The 15,545-nt window shown below is 53.7% G+C and overlaps 9 protein-coding genes across 9 annotated transcripts; 3 read left to right on the forward strand and 6 right to left on the reverse strand.

Annotated features, from left to right (window-relative positions):
- Window positions 1–263: 263 nt before the first annotated feature.
- Window positions 264–1,214, forward strand: LY79DRAFT_508331 (uncharacterized protein; the record flags this gene model as incomplete). The annotated part of the gene is made up of 4 exons (XM_060553926.1): window positions 264–357; window positions 418–481; window positions 535–1,126; window positions 1,179–1,214. The coding sequence occupies 4 exons, from the start codon at window positions 264–266 to the stop codon at window positions 1,212–1,214; spliced, it is 786 nt and encodes a 261-aa protein (XP_060417845.1).
- An 80-nt stretch (window positions 1,215–1,294) lies between these two features.
- On the reverse strand, window positions 1,295–1,880 carry LY79DRAFT_625399 (uncharacterized protein; the record flags this gene model as incomplete). Its single annotated transcript, XM_060562096.1, has 2 exons — window positions 1,295–1,705; window positions 1,762–1,880. The coding sequence occupies 2 exons, from the start codon at window positions 1,878–1,880 to the stop codon at window positions 1,333–1,335; spliced, it is 492 nt and encodes a 163-aa protein (XP_060417846.1). The 3' UTR covers window positions 1,295–1,332.
- Window positions 1,881–2,422: 542 nt separating this feature from the next.
- On the reverse strand, window positions 2,423–4,149 carry LY79DRAFT_541956 (WD domain-containing protein). Its single transcript, XM_060556966.1, has 2 exons — window positions 3,858–4,149; window positions 2,423–3,804 (listed from the first exon to the last, which is right to left on the reverse strand). The coding sequence occupies exons 1-2, from the start codon at window positions 4,060–4,062 to the stop codon at window positions 2,537–2,539; spliced, it is 1,473 nt and encodes a 490-aa protein (XP_060417847.1). The 5' UTR covers window positions 4,063–4,149; the 3' UTR covers window positions 2,423–2,536.
- Window positions 4,150–4,334: 185 nt separating this feature from the next.
- LY79DRAFT_541958 (uncharacterized protein) lies at window positions 4,335–6,683 on the forward strand. The gene has a single exon (XM_060556967.1). It carries the CDS (start codon window positions 4,442–4,444, stop codon window positions 6,362–6,364), a length of 1,923 nt encoding a protein of 640 aa, XP_060417848.1. The 5' UTR covers window positions 4,335–4,441; the 3' UTR covers window positions 6,365–6,683.
- Window positions 6,684–6,984: 301 nt separating this feature from the next.
- On the reverse strand, window positions 6,985–8,001 carry LY79DRAFT_508464 (uncharacterized protein; the record flags this gene model as incomplete). The annotated part of the gene is made up of 2 exons (XM_060553946.1): window positions 6,985–7,140; window positions 7,195–8,001. 2 exons carry the CDS (start codon window positions 7,999–8,001, stop codon window positions 6,985–6,987), a joined length of 963 nt encoding a protein of 320 aa, XP_060417849.1.
- A 1,111-nt stretch (window positions 8,002–9,112) lies between these two features.
- Window positions 9,113–11,071, reverse strand: LY79DRAFT_541963 (WD40-repeat-containing domain protein). The gene is made up of 5 exons (XM_060556968.1): window positions 10,967–11,071; window positions 10,870–10,914; window positions 10,377–10,815; window positions 9,865–10,322; window positions 9,113–9,812 (listed from the first exon to the last, which is right to left on the reverse strand). Exons 1-5 carry the CDS (start codon window positions 10,977–10,979, stop codon window positions 9,343–9,345), a joined length of 1,425 nt encoding a protein of 474 aa, XP_060417850.1. The 5' UTR covers window positions 10,980–11,071; the 3' UTR covers window positions 9,113–9,342.
- A 115-nt stretch (window positions 11,072–11,186) lies between these two features.
- LY79DRAFT_402617 (OHCU decarboxylase) lies at window positions 11,187–12,064 on the forward strand. Its single transcript, XM_060553038.1, has 2 exons — window positions 11,187–11,800; window positions 11,849–12,064. Exons 1-2 carry the CDS (start codon window positions 11,330–11,332, stop codon window positions 11,903–11,905), a joined length of 528 nt encoding a protein of 175 aa, XP_060417851.1. The 5' UTR covers window positions 11,187–11,329; the 3' UTR covers window positions 11,906–12,064.
- Window positions 12,065–12,152: 88 nt separating this feature from the next.
- Window positions 12,153–13,726, reverse strand: LY79DRAFT_508301 (flavin-containing amine oxidoreductase; the record flags this gene model as incomplete). The annotated part of the gene is made up of 3 exons (XM_060553922.1): window positions 12,153–13,288; window positions 13,358–13,406; window positions 13,469–13,726. The coding sequence occupies 3 exons, from the start codon at window positions 13,724–13,726 to the stop codon at window positions 12,153–12,155; spliced, it is 1,443 nt and encodes a 480-aa protein (XP_060417852.1).
- Window positions 13,727–14,347: 621 nt separating this feature from the next.
- On the reverse strand, window positions 14,348–15,541 carry LY79DRAFT_576801 (uncharacterized protein; the record flags this gene model as incomplete). The annotated part of the gene is made up of 1 exon (XM_060559825.1): window positions 14,348–15,541. The coding sequence occupies one exon, from the start codon at window positions 15,539–15,541 to the stop codon at window positions 14,348–14,350; it is 1,194 nt and encodes a 397-aa protein (XP_060417853.1).
- Window positions 15,542–15,545: the final 4 nt, after the last annotated feature.

Here is a 15,545-nt window from a genome sequence, read left to right on the forward strand (position 1 = left end):
GTTCATACCCCGTGTGCAATGGCTAATTCCGAGGCTTCTCATTGCAGGGGCCAAACTTCAGTACCATAGCGGAACAGGTCACCTCCGCCTGGCCAACTCAGCTAACGGGGCTATCGGGAGTCAATGCAACGTAAATCTACGCCTTATCAGCAAGGGTTGAGTATATAAATGCCTGAACTTGGCATCGGGTCTGTTTGGCTACTAAGTCTTCCACATATCTAGGAATCGTTGCCAAACAAAACATCCTCCCCTACCCAATCAAGATGGGTTTACTGAGTATTCTAGCCGCTAGCCTTTCAACGACACTCTACATCAATTCTGTTTTGGCGCAGAGCACGGTTCCGGCCTGGGGACAATGTAAGTTATGCGTGCCGGTTTGCTTGGCTTGAAACCCTTCGAAACCTGACACGACCGTAGGCGGTGGTAATGGTTGGAGTGGCGCCACGACTTGCGTGAGCGGCTACACCTGTTCAATCCTCAAGTACTACAAGCCCAAACAGCTTGGTCTCGAAATATTCGCTAACTTTATGAAAGCCCATTCTATCATCAGTGCATCCCGGGGTCCAGCACCCCTACGATCACTTCCGCCGGACCCGTCTCTACTTCGACCACGCCCGTCGTAACACCTACCGACACCCGTACTACCACCCGCGCTTCGACGACTCTTACCACCGTAACCACCACAGCAGCAGGTGACGGTGGCACTGTGCCCACAACTCTCGTCTCAGGGTGGTACTGGATACGTGCCGTCGCCTCGCCCAACTTCCACAGCTATCTCCAGGCCAAGCCCACCCTCACACCCAGCAAAGCCTACCTCGAGGCCCCCAGCAGTGCAGGCCAATTCAAGATAGATGCTGGTCAACTGGTTCATCTGACAGGATCATCCTCCCTGTACCTCAACGTCGAGAACCCGACGGACAAGACGCAGCGGAAGCTTGAGACGTGGTTCAGCACGAGCAAAAACACATACGGTACGTTCGCCTTTCAGGGCGATACTCTCACATGGAGCACGCCGGACATCAACCGCCCGAACCTTGCTGCGTGGCTTGTCTGTGAGAGCCAGCAGGTTTTCATCAACACGGGGGCATATTTATACCAGACGCCTGCCGGGTGTTTTGACCAGACTGTGAGTAAAAGGCCCTACAGTTCTTTTGGTACGTGGCACTGATCAGGCATAGATACACTCGTACGGGGGGTCTACGGCGGACCTCTGAATCTATTGCTCTCTTGCCGTGTTCTGGCTTCAAAGCCCCTGTTTCTCGATACTGTTGTTGCTTGGTATGAACCAGATTTTATCAAATCTATCTTCCAGACCCCGACGCTTTCAACCCTTCACACGTGCTTTACTTCCATATCTCTCTTCTTCCCTGGCTCAGTTGGGCTCATCGTAGTATCCAGAGTAAAGTTGCGTGGACCAACGTATTCCTGCAACTTGCTACCATCCTGTGTCGTCCACTCTTTGAACCATGACTGGTACATATGCACACCACCATATAGGTGAGCGTGGCTTGTGAACTCCCACCAGACGTTGAAGTGCATCATACCAGTTCCCATTGGCTCGATACTCCATTTGATAGCCCTGTTGACAGCTTCAGCGTTTCTGCAGTCCGTCTTCTCAATTGTAGGCACTTTCGGCCCGGTGTTGGTAGCGATAGAACACTCGGTAAAGGCTGCCCCGCCGGTGATCTGGACATCAAACCTGACACTAAAAGGACGGGTGTTAGAGCTGTTGCAAGTTGGTGGTTGCGCTTTGGTCCTTACTAGTTCCACTCTGAGTTTGGTCGGCCTCCAGCGTAAAGATTCTCGATCTTGAAGACTGCCGCAGTGCGCGCAACCTCTTTTGCAGGACGTTGCGAGACTCCTCCAAGGCTAGACTTCATGGCGCCGTTGGGGAATGCATATGGTGCACCAAGGACCGTAGAGCAGAAAATTACAAGGCTCTTGAGGAATTGCATACTGTATATCCTAGCGTCCAAAGCACTCAATTGAGTTCTGGGGTCCGAATGTGCACCAGAGGGGCGAATACTGATATTTATTCCTTCCTCAGCTCATTTCTGATATGCCCCTTTACTAACCGTCATACACAAAATCGTCCTGATGACGATATCATCATCGTCAAATAATTACGCGAAAATTTCGACCGCCTTAAGATATCACCGGTGAAATGCCACGGGTGTTCCCACTATGATGCCGTGGGCAACTTTTGGTCCTCTTGACCGGTTAAGCAAACTGGCCGGAACTCCTGTAAAAGGACGTTTGAGTGACCAGCGGGTAAGACCTGAAAGCACAAACATGGCTATATAAGTCCGCTATACGAGGCAACTACCGCCCTTGGTGTAACCAAGCAACGGCACCGGCGTCCTGCCAATCGGTTTCTCCCGGTGAGCTGAACAGAGAAATCTTCATGTCCACGTATTGCCAGTTGACGCACCGCGGGTATTTTTTCGAGAAGCAGCATGCACAAGCATCCGGCATTCATTGGCAAACAAATTTGGTATCCCATTGACTTTTGACTAACCCTTGGACTGACCCTTGTCTAAACGCTGATCGTACGGAAGATGCTAAACTCGTCACCTGTGGCCACCAAGCTGCCAGTAATCTGAGGGTGCCAATGCAGCTCCTTAACGTTGGACAGGTAGTGAACAAACAACAGCTGAGGCGGCACATCCTTGACGCCGCCGGTATCCTTGCTCTCCTCGTCATCGAGCTCGACCGCCAAGTCCCATAGGGTGACGGTGCTGTCGCCCGCCGCGACGGCGATGATGCTGTCGTCTGTGGGGTGCCACTCAATGCTCGTGACCTGTTCCTTGTGGTAGTTGAAGCTGGCAATAGGGGAGGGCTTGTCCGAAGCCGAGGTCGAACTTTGCTTCCACTGGCGCAGGTCCCAGACAGCAAACTCGCCGTCGTCCGCGCCCGAAGCGAGCAGATGTGTTGTGAGATGTGACCATGACATGACGTTGACATCGGTCGAGCTGACCTGCATAGACAAAGCGGGCTTTCTGCTCTTGCTGCGAATGTCCCACACGCGAATTGTGCCGTCGCTCGAGGCGGATGAGAAGACCGACTGCTCAGAGGGGCTCCAGATGATCTCCTCGACACTGCTGGTGTGGCCCTGGAATGGCCGGGTATCGGTGACGAAACCGCCGCCGTCAGTACGCGTTGTGAGATAGATGAGGCCATCGTTGTCGCCGGTCAAGAGCTTTCCGCCGGGAACAAGTGGGGACCAGTCAAGAGCGTAACCTTCCGCCTTGTGGGCGCGGATAGTCGACACCGGCTTGTTTTGCTGGGCGGAAATGACGGTGCCGGGGTTGTCGAAAGAGTAGAGGTGGGGGGTAATGTCGTGAATATATACGTTGGAGGACTCGGTCATGGTCGCAGTAAGGGTAGTCGGGGGTCTGGAGGCGTCCTGAGATGGGATCTGGTGCGCGCGGACTCGGTTCGTGGTCGAGTTTAAGGGAATGGCCTTGTGCTCCAGGATGGGGTCGGCATCCTCGTCATCGTCGTCCTCTTCGTCAGATTCCTCTTCGCCCTTCTCCGTGCGGCTCAGACCGCTAAACTTCATGACCATCAGCTGGTTGTCGCCAGCCCTGGCGCTCTCTGCCTGTGTGCCGGCCACCGTGTACATGGTGGCAGGGTAAACCTTGCGGTTGTCACCAAGATTGTCGCGGAGTATATCGAACGACAAGCAAGGCCACGGGGTGCTTATGTTGTGCAGCATCTCATATGTCGACACATCTGGCGCAAGTGTCTGTCCGGCCTCGAGCTTGTTTCGTCCGACGATGAAGGTGCCCTGGTCAACCGCAGCTAAGCACGTCAGCTTTGTGCGCAACTGGAGGGAAAGGTCAAATTTTGCATACCTTCCTTCTCTTCAGCCTCTCTTTCCGCATCGGGCCGTCCGTCTACACCAGCCTCCATGATCTCATCCTCCTCGAACTCATCCTCGAATTCGTCTTCAAACTCACCCATGCCAGGGTCCTTCTCGTCAATCTCCATACCCTCCGGGCGATCACCGCCCTTCAGGGGAGCGTCGCCCATTTCAACGTCAGCAGATCGTTTCGACATGATCTCAGTGTTCTGCCGTCGCAAATATGTACAAAAACAAGGAGCCGCCTAATTTAGCTGCAACCTTCAAAAACGGCCGTGTTGCAGGAAGGGAGAAAAAAAAATTAAGGCCCCGCGATTTGTGGCTGGTTTGGTACCCCGCGTGGCAGGTACTCCACCTCAGTGATCGGCATCAGGGGTTGAGTGTGGCTGGAGTTCAGGGTCATGTGATCTCGTATCTGCGTCGCGTCGTCTTTCAGTAAGTGTTGATTGTCCCGCCACGCCTGGCAACAATTGGACTGCTGACATCTCCTGTGCCGTCTGACTGTCGCTCTCTTTAGTGGCAACCTGTGACGACGCCTTTGGTATTGAAGATGTCTCCGAGAGGAGTATCGTCATCATGGCGCCGCAACAGAACACTTTTGCCGTCATCCCAGCCGCCCCCGGCCGTGTTGGCGGCGCCCCCAGCAAACCACCGATGACCTCGAAGCAGGCCCAGAAGCTCTACAAGCAAGCGAATAAGGAGCCACGACGATCCAAATCCGAACAGCGGAGATGGGAAAAAGAAAGACAGGAGGAGATCCGCAAAGAGCTGGAAAAGGAGCGCGCTGCAGCTAAAGCCAGGGCGGCACGAGAGCGGAAGAAGGCCAAGGAAGAGGAAGCGCGCAAGAGCCGACAGAGGGCTGGACAGCCATTGTTCGACTGCCGACCGAGCCAAGATACAATCGCTCGATTTGTTCGAGGAAATGGCACAAGCCGGAAGAGAGACTCATCAGGGGAACCGGTACCAAAGGACGAAGACACCCCGGCAAGTTCACTTGAGAATAAGCCTAAAACCTCGCTGGCACCGTCGGCTGCGAGAGCGGCTTCATCTGTGTCGTGTCCTCCACCTACAACTCCCGAACGACCCAAACCTCCTGCTATCTCCATGGCACCACCGCCTCGCCCGTCGCAGAAGTCCAGGGCAGTCAACAAGCCTCCACAATCCTTGCCCAACCCGCCCAACCAACCTCCATCCTGGGACATTCCTCCACCACCCATGCATCGTTCCAAAGATGATCCTGCTGTGCCACCTTCTAGCTTACTCAAAGTTGCCGACTCTTCGAATCATGTACCGGACAAAACCTTGGCAGTTCCGGTGTCCATGGGCCCTCCCCTCCGGCTGCCGTTGAAGTCAAAATCCAAACCGTTCATGATGCCTCGGGTAACCCTACCAGTTCAGCAACTACCTGGACACAAGGTTTTCAAGCACAATCCTCCTTCCAAGTCTACTCCTATTCCTCCGCTATCGGGGCCGTCACTGCAACAGAAGTTGTCTCTACCCAGCCCAGCACCGCTGGGAGAGCCGCCGCAAATGCCTCCACCCCAAGTACCATCACAGAAACCACCGCCAAAGTCTACAGTTCCAACGCCTTTACTCAAGTCTCTTTCAAAGGATCCCACCTCACAGAATCTGTCGGTGCAAACACCTCCGCTGTCAAGGCCGCAGCCTCAAGCGCCCCCGCCAAGCACACAAGCTATTGTACAAGATTGCTTCGACGACTTCTTTCCAACAGCTTCACAGCTCGCTATGGAGCTTGAGCAAGATAGTGACTCAGATACACAGCCTGGGGAGGCTTTAGATCAGCAGTCAGATGATCCAGTGGCAGCTAAAGTGGCTCATGGCGAGCATGTAGTACGTTCAAGCGCAATGGAGAAAGCTGGGGAACAAACCCAAGCTGCAGACAACGGCTATCGAAAGCCGGATAAAAGCACTTGTGGTAATCCGACCGCTCGTCATCTTGCATCTTTGAGTGCTAGTGCCATATATCCAAACCCTTCTGCACTGTTAAGAGGCTCCACAAGATTACAAGCATCAACGAAAGCCCACGAGGAGCCCCAGGGGCTCGAGCACAGGTCCCAGAAACAAGAGAAGCAATCACAAGTCAGCACTTCTTCAAGGGCTTTGGATTCCCATTCAGTCAACACTCACTCAAGAAACGCTGCAACAAGAACGATGCCGCCACCAACAAAGCCCTCTCGCCTCCAAGACCGGTCGGCAAAAACAAAGCGCGGTGTCTTGCAGGAAATCAGTGGCAATCACAGCCCAACACCGAACCCCATGGCCACAGCAATGAAACCGCAGCTACCCACTCACTTTGACGACTTCTTCCCATTGATATGCACCCAGGACTTGATGATGTCGTCCCAAGAGGTGTTGGACATAGAATCCACGACCAAGAACACGACGCAGTCCTCTGGTCAATCGCCTCCAAACCAATTGCCTTTCCTCGAGATGGACCTGGCGGCTATTGACTGGGATGATGACTTGGATGACTTTTGACGCATTAGAGGAAAACGGCATTGCGGGAGTTATTGCGTTGCGTTTGCGAGCGTGGGACTGTGCTTTTCCCCTCCTACGGACAGAGACGCAATTAGAGTCCGTCGGCATCAGGGAATGCTTATTTGTAACACTTATACTTATACCCTTTAGATCACTATAGCATGTTGGGAGAAACCCTTTAAGAGTCGAGAAGACTCATAGAATATCGCCCGGCCCTTCACGGCCGTGGGGCCCATGGATGGGCACCACGGGCATGAAGGGTGGGACTAGGACACAACACTTATGATATGAGCAACTGATAATATATTCAGCAAGAGAAATCTCTATACAAGGGGCTCGGCAGCAACTCTGCGGCCCAGAGCCTAACTATGTGTTGTTCTCGCGCCTCGAGACATGTACACCTCGAGTCAATACAGAGAATAACGCATGTAGAGGTGATGTCTCGCTGTCTCCCGCTGGCTCTCGCTGGCCCTTGCCGCAGGGTTCCATGCAGTGTAAATCAAAAGCAATCCTATATCGTGACCGTGGGAATCTCTGATCATACGATACCTCGCCACCCCCAAACGCCAAGCCAATGCTTCACACTTATCCGGGTGACGCCAATATCCTTCCGTAGCTCCTCAAAGGTAGATCCCGACCCAGCCCGTCTTGTTCGTAGCTTGCGTCTCGCAGCCGTCAACCGCGCAAATTATCTTGCTTTCTTGGTCGCGTCGGAACCCAGTGTGAGGACGTTTGGCTGCTGGCTTGCGGTTCTCGAAACAGTCCTCGCAGTAAACCTGATTCGGCGTAAGCACTGAACACGGAATTTTATCTGGAGAGACAAAACCTACATGCCCACATCCCTTGAGAGCCCAGAAGTGATGCTCGCTACGCTGGCGCTTACCTTTGCGCGTGGGATGACTCTCACTGGTGGGAACATCGGGGTCGTAAGCCAACTCCTCGTTGCAAGCCGGACATATAACAACGAGGTCAGAGCCAGTGTCTCGAGTGAAGCCCGACTTGGCCGGTGGCGGAGGTTGGTGGATCGGCTTCGGTGACTCGGCTCGGTCGAAAGCGCCGTGCCCGTACTGAAGCTGAATGTTTTCCAGCGGGTTATTGAGGTCGGCACCTTGGTTAATTCTATTATGCAAAATGCCGAGGATTTGCACTTCATCCTCAGGACCAGGAAAAAGCCGAAACGGATAGAGATGACGCCGTATGTTCGCTGCTATTCCACTAAATGCAGCGGTCGAGTTGTACAAGCCAAACCCTCCTGGTTGTCTGCTACGCTCACGAGGTCGAGGGCCTGGGGGAGGTAATACAGGTGCATGCCTGCGCGGAACATCGGGGGAGTCGTCGGTGAGGTCAATGACTGGTGCGTTGCCAGCGAGAATACTACTGTCGCTGCGAGCGAATGACGGAGGATTCCTGCCCTGAGAGTTCTGTCTTCTTGGATTTGCCACGGGGCGAGCGGCATGAGTTTGGACGGGGCTGTCGGGTTCGTTTGTAAGATCAATGACATCCGCAGAGCCGTTTTGGTTGTTTTGGGATCTTCTTTCAGGACGTCCCTGTCCTTGCTGAAAATACAGCTCCAAATCCACCAGAACATCCGCTGGACTGTGGCGATTTGCTGTGCCACCTTGACGTAGTTCGGCCATAGTCCCCTCACGATTCTCCGCGCGTGGCAGTCGTTGCTCGCGTAATTGTGGCAACTGGTCCATCTCGGCGAGAAGCGCAAGCTCAAGTTCGTCGGCGAGATCGGAGGAAAACGGGTCATCAAACAAGGGTTCGTGTGCGACGATATCGTCTGACATGGACGACTCCAAATCGGAATCCGAATGATGTGATGGTGACTGCGAGTCAGAGTCGGGGTCCCAATCCTGTTGAGCGTCTGCTTCGGAGTCGAATGTACTTGAGCGATGGTCAAAGACGTCGGAAGAATAGTCGGGACCTTGGTAAACCGGGTAGTAGGTAACCTCGTTATTGATTTCGCCCCAAATGTCTGAATTAATCGAAGGGGTAGATGCGTTTGAATCGACGTCCAGAAGCTGAGGGAGCGGGGACGACGGGGAGGAAGACGCTGAGGACGTTCGGAACGGAGATGTAGGTTCGTTTGAAGAGCTGCTGATGCGTATTAAATGCGAAAGTGGAGGGGTCGCAAAACTCGCTATCGACGGAGAAGAAGGTGTCGAGGAGGACTCTCGATTCGGGGGCGTGGGTGAGTTTGAAGAGCTGACGGGTATTGAGTAAGAAGACTGAATGGATGGGGAACTCGATATCAAAGGGGAAGATGGTGGAGACGCTGAGCTCATGTTCTGTGGATGGGGCCAATATGGGTTGGCGCTGGAAAGAGAGAAGGAGAGTCAGCTCAAACCAAAGATGCGAGGCAGAAGGGGGCGAGGTTTCCACGAACAAACCGTCCGTCACTCGAGCGTCTTGTGTTCGTCAGGGAGGGCCGAGATCTTAACCCCGAGCAGTATTAAGATATCAACAGGGTAGGTAGGAGTGGATCTCCTACGACGGACGCGATTGAGGGTAGGGTCAAGCACAGGCCCAGGCCACGACAGGACCGATGGTTTGGCGCTTCAGCCTTAGATAAGCCCGCACAGTGTAGGGGCAATTACTCCGATAAGCAGAAACCCCTCTAGACTTACAGGACCCGCGGAAGTTTTGCGGCCGAATGAAGCAGCCGTGCTGCGCCCACGGTGTAAAGTAGGCATTCCGTCTACAGTGCTTATGTCATAGTCGCAAAAAAGAAAGGCAACACAAAACGTCGTGATGCACCAGGTTATCTCCTAACCTTGCCTCACCGAGGTTCAAGGTGAGCCTGTCACTATTCTGGTCACGGCAAGATATATTCCCAACAGTCTCAACACTCCGCGAATACAGAATTGAGACGCCGTGTACAAACAATAGTCTGAGCCCAAGACATCGGATATCGTTTTTGTTAGACACTTCCGCCCCTTTTACGTATAATACAAATACCAGACCCTGAAGGCTTATTCCTGCTTGACTCCAAACACTGATACAACTCCTTCCTCGTTGACGGAAACCAACTGCTTGGCACCAGCACCCCACTGAACCGACAGCGCCGCAACCGAAGTCCTAAGGGGCTCCGTCCATGACTTGGAGCGCTTGGTGTACTGCTGCACCGTGATGCCGCCAGAACCCGCAGTGGCGAGGTATTGTCCGGTGTAATCCCAAGCCAGAGACTGAACTGGTCCGCCGGTCTCGAGAGTCTTGACTATGGCCTCCTTGCGCAGGTCGAAGATGGCGACCGAGCTCTGGCCCTTGGCTGTTGCCGCAAGCCAGAATCCGTTTTCTGAGAAGGTCAGAGCCTCAATGGGCGCCCCAAGGTTAAAAACGAGTGCGATCTCCAAACTCGTGGTCATGAAGAGTTTGATGTCGCCCGTGGTTGTGCCAGCCGCAAAGAGGTGGCCATCGGGGTGGAAGGCCGAAGATGTCAAGGCTACGCCAGTTAGCAGCTGAAGAGCCGATATCACGAAGCGTTGATAACTTACCAGCATCGGCATAAGCGCGGCCAACCCTCTTCAGGGCATTGAGGTCGTAGAACACGATGCTCTTGTCAGAACCGACGGACGCGAGCAGGTCACCAGTCGGGTGAATGCTCAAGGATGTGGCAGGTCCCGCGTGCTCGGAAAACGACGCAACCTCGCTGCCACCCTCAAAGACCTTGACTGTTCCTTTGCTCGTAGCGAAAACCAGCTTACTACCCGTCCACAGAGAATCAATTACCGGCTCGTTGACTGCAACTTGCCGCTCCACCTGGTTGGCCTCAAGCGAGTATATCGCGGCTTCTCCCCCCCGACCGCCCACCGCCGCATAGCCTCCTTCGAGCGCGAGAGAGGAGGCGTTGGAAACTGGTACTGCTGTCGAAGCCACGGTGGCTAGCGAGGCAATATCTTCAGAGGTGGCCCAACCTCCTGGGACTGGGCGCTTCGGGCGACCCTTGGAAAGTCTGCAACGCGTTAGTGCGTTGGTCCAGCATACGGCTACTTTCGAATTGACTTACTCTTGCTGCTTTGCATCGACTTTTTCAACCCACTCCTCGGGAAGGCTCTCGGCCGAGTCGATGGCCATTGCATCTCCATTCGTAGCTCCAGCAGTGACGCTGATTTTGGAAAGTGCGTCTCTGGCCTCGTCTCGCTCCTTTGACAGTCGCGCAATAACACGGACAGCGGCATCATGCTGGTACAGAGCTGTTGCAAGCTCTTCCCGTGTTCTGGAAAGCTGCTCCTTCAAGTTGAACGTCTCAAGGGCGAGGGCATCCCACTCGTTTTGGAAAGTCGCAAGCAGGGCCGGGATCGAGGTGAGCGTCGGGGGTCTGGGTCGAACAATGCGCGACTGAGTAAGAGGCAGGAGGTCATCATTCGTGAGGGCTTCGCCGGTTCCAGGTTCGGTGCCGTTTTCCTCAATGTACTTCTCGATCAATCGTTTCTCGAAGATGGTGCCTGGTCACCGTTAGTTAGCCTAGCGACTCTGCCTCCTGATCGCAAGCCACTTACCCGACTTCTTGGAGGCGACGGGCTCCTGGGGAGCTTCTCCAGAGACTATAGACCTTGTCAGTACCGTTCAAATTCTTCAAAACCATCTCGAACCTACTTGCGCACAGCATTGTCCCAAAATTTCGCGGTTTCAATGGGCTGCTGGATGGTTCGTTCGCGTCGACCCTTTTGCCTTTCAAAACAAATCTTCAGCCTTGCTGCGTGCTTGCCAACTGGGTGGGTCTCCAGCTCAAAAGCTCGAGCCGCTTCATCACGTGTGGCGTTTACTCGTATCGCTATCTTATCTCTCCTTATCGCTCTATAATATCACGCCGAGGCCCATCTACAACACCCCCCACCCTACCTTTAGCATCCAACGACAATAAAGTGCTCGATATCTGAGGGAATTTTGATTGGGAAGGATTTAAGTGCGCCTCATAGTTTGTACCGAGTACAAAAGTGAAATTTAACATTTGAGAGAATGGCGTCTCTACCCGACGTCAGCACCTTGAGCAGCTTGTCTGCTGAGGAGCAGAGAAGGGTCCTCGATGCCCTCTTTGAACCGAGTCCCGCGATTCATGCACTTATCCTACCTTCCATATCAGCAGCTTCGTTCCAATCCTACGACGAACTCATCACTCATTGCCAGAAGATCTTTGAAGCGCTGACGGCGGACCCTTCTCAAAAGACAGAACTGCACTCTATTATTGGCTCCCACCCACGACTTGGTGCCAAGAAGGTAGAGAGTGCTCAGTCTGCCGCAGAACAGGCGCAGCTACAGAGCGGAGATGCAACCGAACTGGCTGTTCTGAACGCCGAGTACGAGGCGAAATTCCCGGGTCTGCGTTATGTCGTCTTCGTCAACGGTAGAGGGCGTCCAGAAATTATGGAGAACATGCGAGAACGCATTTCACGTGGCGACTTGGCTTCAGAAGAGCGCGCGGCTGTACAAGTAAGGAAACCATATCGCTCCAGAGTCTCTCGTCTAATCTTGTAATAGGCCATGTGCGAAATTGCTAGAGATAGAGCTGCAAAGCTCCAGGCCATCTCGCGGTGAAAGGTTTGAATACAGATTAAACAGAGCACAAGTTTGGTCGACAGGTTCCGCAGATATCTTCCTTCGACCAAGTTACGTCAAAGGTGATGCGTTAACATTCAGGTGGCGAGAGCCCCTGCTACGGGAAAGTCGATATGTAGACCACATGTGATCTTCTGCGAACTCGATATCATAGCCTTCCAAGCCCGTAACATTCCACAAAAGTCTAGCATGTCTATGAGAAACCACCTTGCACGTCATGAAAGCATCACAACTCGGCATGTTCCTCGATAAACTTCAAGAGTCTCTCGACGCGCTCGGCCTCGCGGTAGCCACTTATGACTGCACCAGCGACGCTTCCGCGATTCTCCATCTCAGTGTGCTCACCAGAAAATCCAAGTCTGCCGTCCCAGACGGGCCTGCTCAACTCCTTGAAATCAAGAGGGCTTCGCTCGCCATTACTTGAGATAATGGATGGGGTCGTTGTAGCACCGCACGAGAACTCGTCTGTCAGCCAGTTCGTCAAGCTGGTCTCGACCGGTGCCGGAGGCTCAGAGGAAGGTTTGAAACGGGAAACGAGGAACTTGTGATAAGCTGCTGCGACTTCCGTGGAGTCGAAGCGTAGAAGGGCGGTAGCAGGTGTTTCTGAAAGATACGTCAGGAGGGTCGGGCTGGGGCCAGGGAGGGCCGAGCTGGCGAAGTTGGCGCAGACCAAGGTGGATGCCTCAAAAATCTCTGCAGGGGTCGAGGACTCAGTGACGACGACAGGCTTCGTAGAGGTAGGCAAGAACGTGTAAGAACCCGCCTTGTCGGCATCGGGCCACCAGGCTGTCGGGTATTGAAGCAGAAGTTTCTCTAATACACCGACATGAGTGCCCTTGATCACCTGTTGCAGGCGAGGGGGGAGCGGAGGGTTGAAGGTGCTCTCAGGGAGAGTTTTGAGGGTGCCAAGCGGGATGGTGGAAACGGCCGTCTTTGCGGTGAATTTGTTGCCCTGAGCGTCAGTCACGACAACTCTGTTCTCGCTGTGTGACACGCCAGCAATCTTAGTACTCAATTTCACCTCTGCTCCTTTCGCCTTGACATCTTCGATGACCTTGTTGACCAAAGCCTCATAACCTCCTTCGGGGGCGGCATCAGAGCCGGCAAAAGCGGTCGTGGCCTCCCATCCTGCCCACCTCAAAGATGCCTTCTCGAGCTTGAGTCCCAGGGGGATTTCCAGAGACCGGGCTAGTGCGACGGCCAAGTCCTTCTGGTTCGATGCAACCAGCGAGGAGTTATCGGCGAAGAGGGCTGAAGCAAGTGAAGCATCAGGCGGGGGAGTAGGGTGCGGGAGCTTGGTAGATGCATGTGCAGCCCCCAGTGATGCACGCAGGCTGTCAGCTTCCGAGCTAGAGAGACGGCCTGATGAATGGCAATCAGTGAGTGCACAGGTCAATATTGAAAGATGAAGGGTTCAGTTCAGCTACACACCGTCTGGGCCATAAATCACACCTTCGGCAGCTTTAGGTAGATGCGCGACCTGATTCAACTCGTTAATCCGCTCCGTGTTTTCAAGGCAGCCGAAAAGCTTCTCGTACTTACAACACCAAAATCTTGTGCAATATACCTGGCAGGATTGCCCTCTTTGTATCCATGAATCCAGCTGCATCCCAAGTCAATTTTGATGTCTCCCTTCACCCACGTGTTTGCACGCCCTCCGACTCTGTCTCTGGCCTCTAGCACCAACACCTTGCGCCCCTTACGAACAAGCTCACGTGCGGCAACGGCACCGGACCAGCCAGCCCCAATAATGATGGTATCCAAAACTTGGTTCGTCGCCATGATGCTGCGTTTAAACATATGTTGACTGACCGTTTGAGGTCTAAAAAAAAGTGTCGGACCTTGATAGTTTGGTGATGTTGCTCCATCTACTTGGATGAATCACCCCGCGTCGAGTGACCCCGCCAATCCCAATGGTTCGGTTGTTATTCCCGTCACGTCACGGCGGGGCCTAGCCTGGGTTTCGGGAAGATGTCCGACCGGGCCGATCATCGGAACGGACAGGTCTCAACTGCTGGAGAAAGAACTGGGTTTCTTCCACTTTGACGAGCCCGTCCTTACTCCGTTCTCAGTACTTAATGTGAGCCACCGTTATATATGTTGTCACAAGCATAGTTCCCCGAGGGAGGGCTGTCCCAACCGTAACAAAAGAGGGATTCGAAGCGACAGCCTCAGTATTATCCACGATACCGCAATTGATTACCATGTCTTCCGCACGTTCACTTTCTAGCGTCATTCGTGCTTTCAGAAAACCACGTTAATATCTTAACAGAGGGCAATCGGCTCAGCTGGCAAATGCTGTGCCGACCGCCCACCCACCGATTGTTTGGTAATTCGGCAAGTCTTCTGGTTAGACGGGGTCATCTTTCTATTGAATGAATTTGTAGGAAACTTTGAATTATTCGACAATTCTCTCTAGGTCTACCTACCCCCAACCCACGATATGCCGTCGAGCTCGTCGAGAAATTCCTCGTACGAGTGACCATCATCCTCAATCTCTCCATTATTTGCCGCTCCGCCAAATATGGCCCCAAAATCCGAGTACACATCCTCCAAGTCGTCGTCTTCGGCCCACGCATAGGAACAGTCGTGATCTGTTGTGGGAAAAGCCAGCAGCCCGTCGTCCTCCATATCTTCAAGCATCGCGCCGGAAGGAGCTAGTACCGGCGACCGGGTAGGGTGCAGTCTCGGCGATTTGGGAAGTATTCGGGAGGACTGAGGCGTTCTTGAAGATGCCAGAAGAGAGTTCGTTGCATTAGGTGTGCTAGGCGAGATTCCTGATCGCATCAACACCACTCTCGCCGCAGGTGTTTGCTGCCGCTGCTCTGCAAGTGCAGACGGTTGTGCAATAAACCTGGCCCCTGTGGCCAGTTGTTGCCCGTGATGAAGGACGGCTGCATTCTCCGCAGTCACGGCGACGGTAAGATCCCCCCGTAGCCTCGCCTCGTCCCGCACGCGTATTCTGACCCTGTTGAGCACCGCGGCCCTCAACATGATTGAGCTCTCCCGGCCCAGGCCCTGCTTGCCGACATCCGGAAAGGTTGCCGCCGCAGCCAGCCTAGCGAAACGCTTGTCGCCCGAAGCAATGGCTTCGCGATTAATGATATGAGTTGCGGGCAGAGAGAACGGTTGGGACAGTCGACTGGTTATAAGGTGAAGCCTCAAGCGACGCTTCTTGCAGCTCAAGGTGGCTGTGTGTGGTCCGTCAATATCGGATTTGGCTCTCCGGCGCTTCTCGACTTTAGGTGACGGCGGTTGCCGCAAGAAAACGAAGGTTGCCTGCTCGTGGTTCGCGAAAATGACAAACGGGTTTGTTGATGTGTGCAATAGCGAACCAGGTGGCCGGTTAGCATCTGCTTTTCCCACGGATGAAGATGTAAGTGCTTCCGAAGGACACCCCAACTGGTAATTGCTCGAGGATAACGTAACAGGCCTGCAGCTTGTATTCAAGAGACAGTCGATCTCTTTCGTAGAACGCTTCTTCAATGCCAGGGGTGGGAAGAAACCTGTCTCAACGTCGATAACCCCGTCATCCTCGCACGCTGAACTTTCAAGACGCCAAATTTTGAACGGTTCCAAAGTACTGCGATCCAAAGAGCCGACCTCGACCACCATTGTT

Source organism: Colletotrichum navitas, assembly GCF_030913465.1.
Source record: "Colletotrichum navitas strain CBS 125086 chromosome Unknown LY79scaffold_9, whole genome shotgun sequence".
NCBI classification, from domain to species: domain Eukaryota; kingdom Fungi; phylum Ascomycota; class Sordariomycetes; order Glomerellales; family Glomerellaceae; genus Colletotrichum; species Colletotrichum navitas.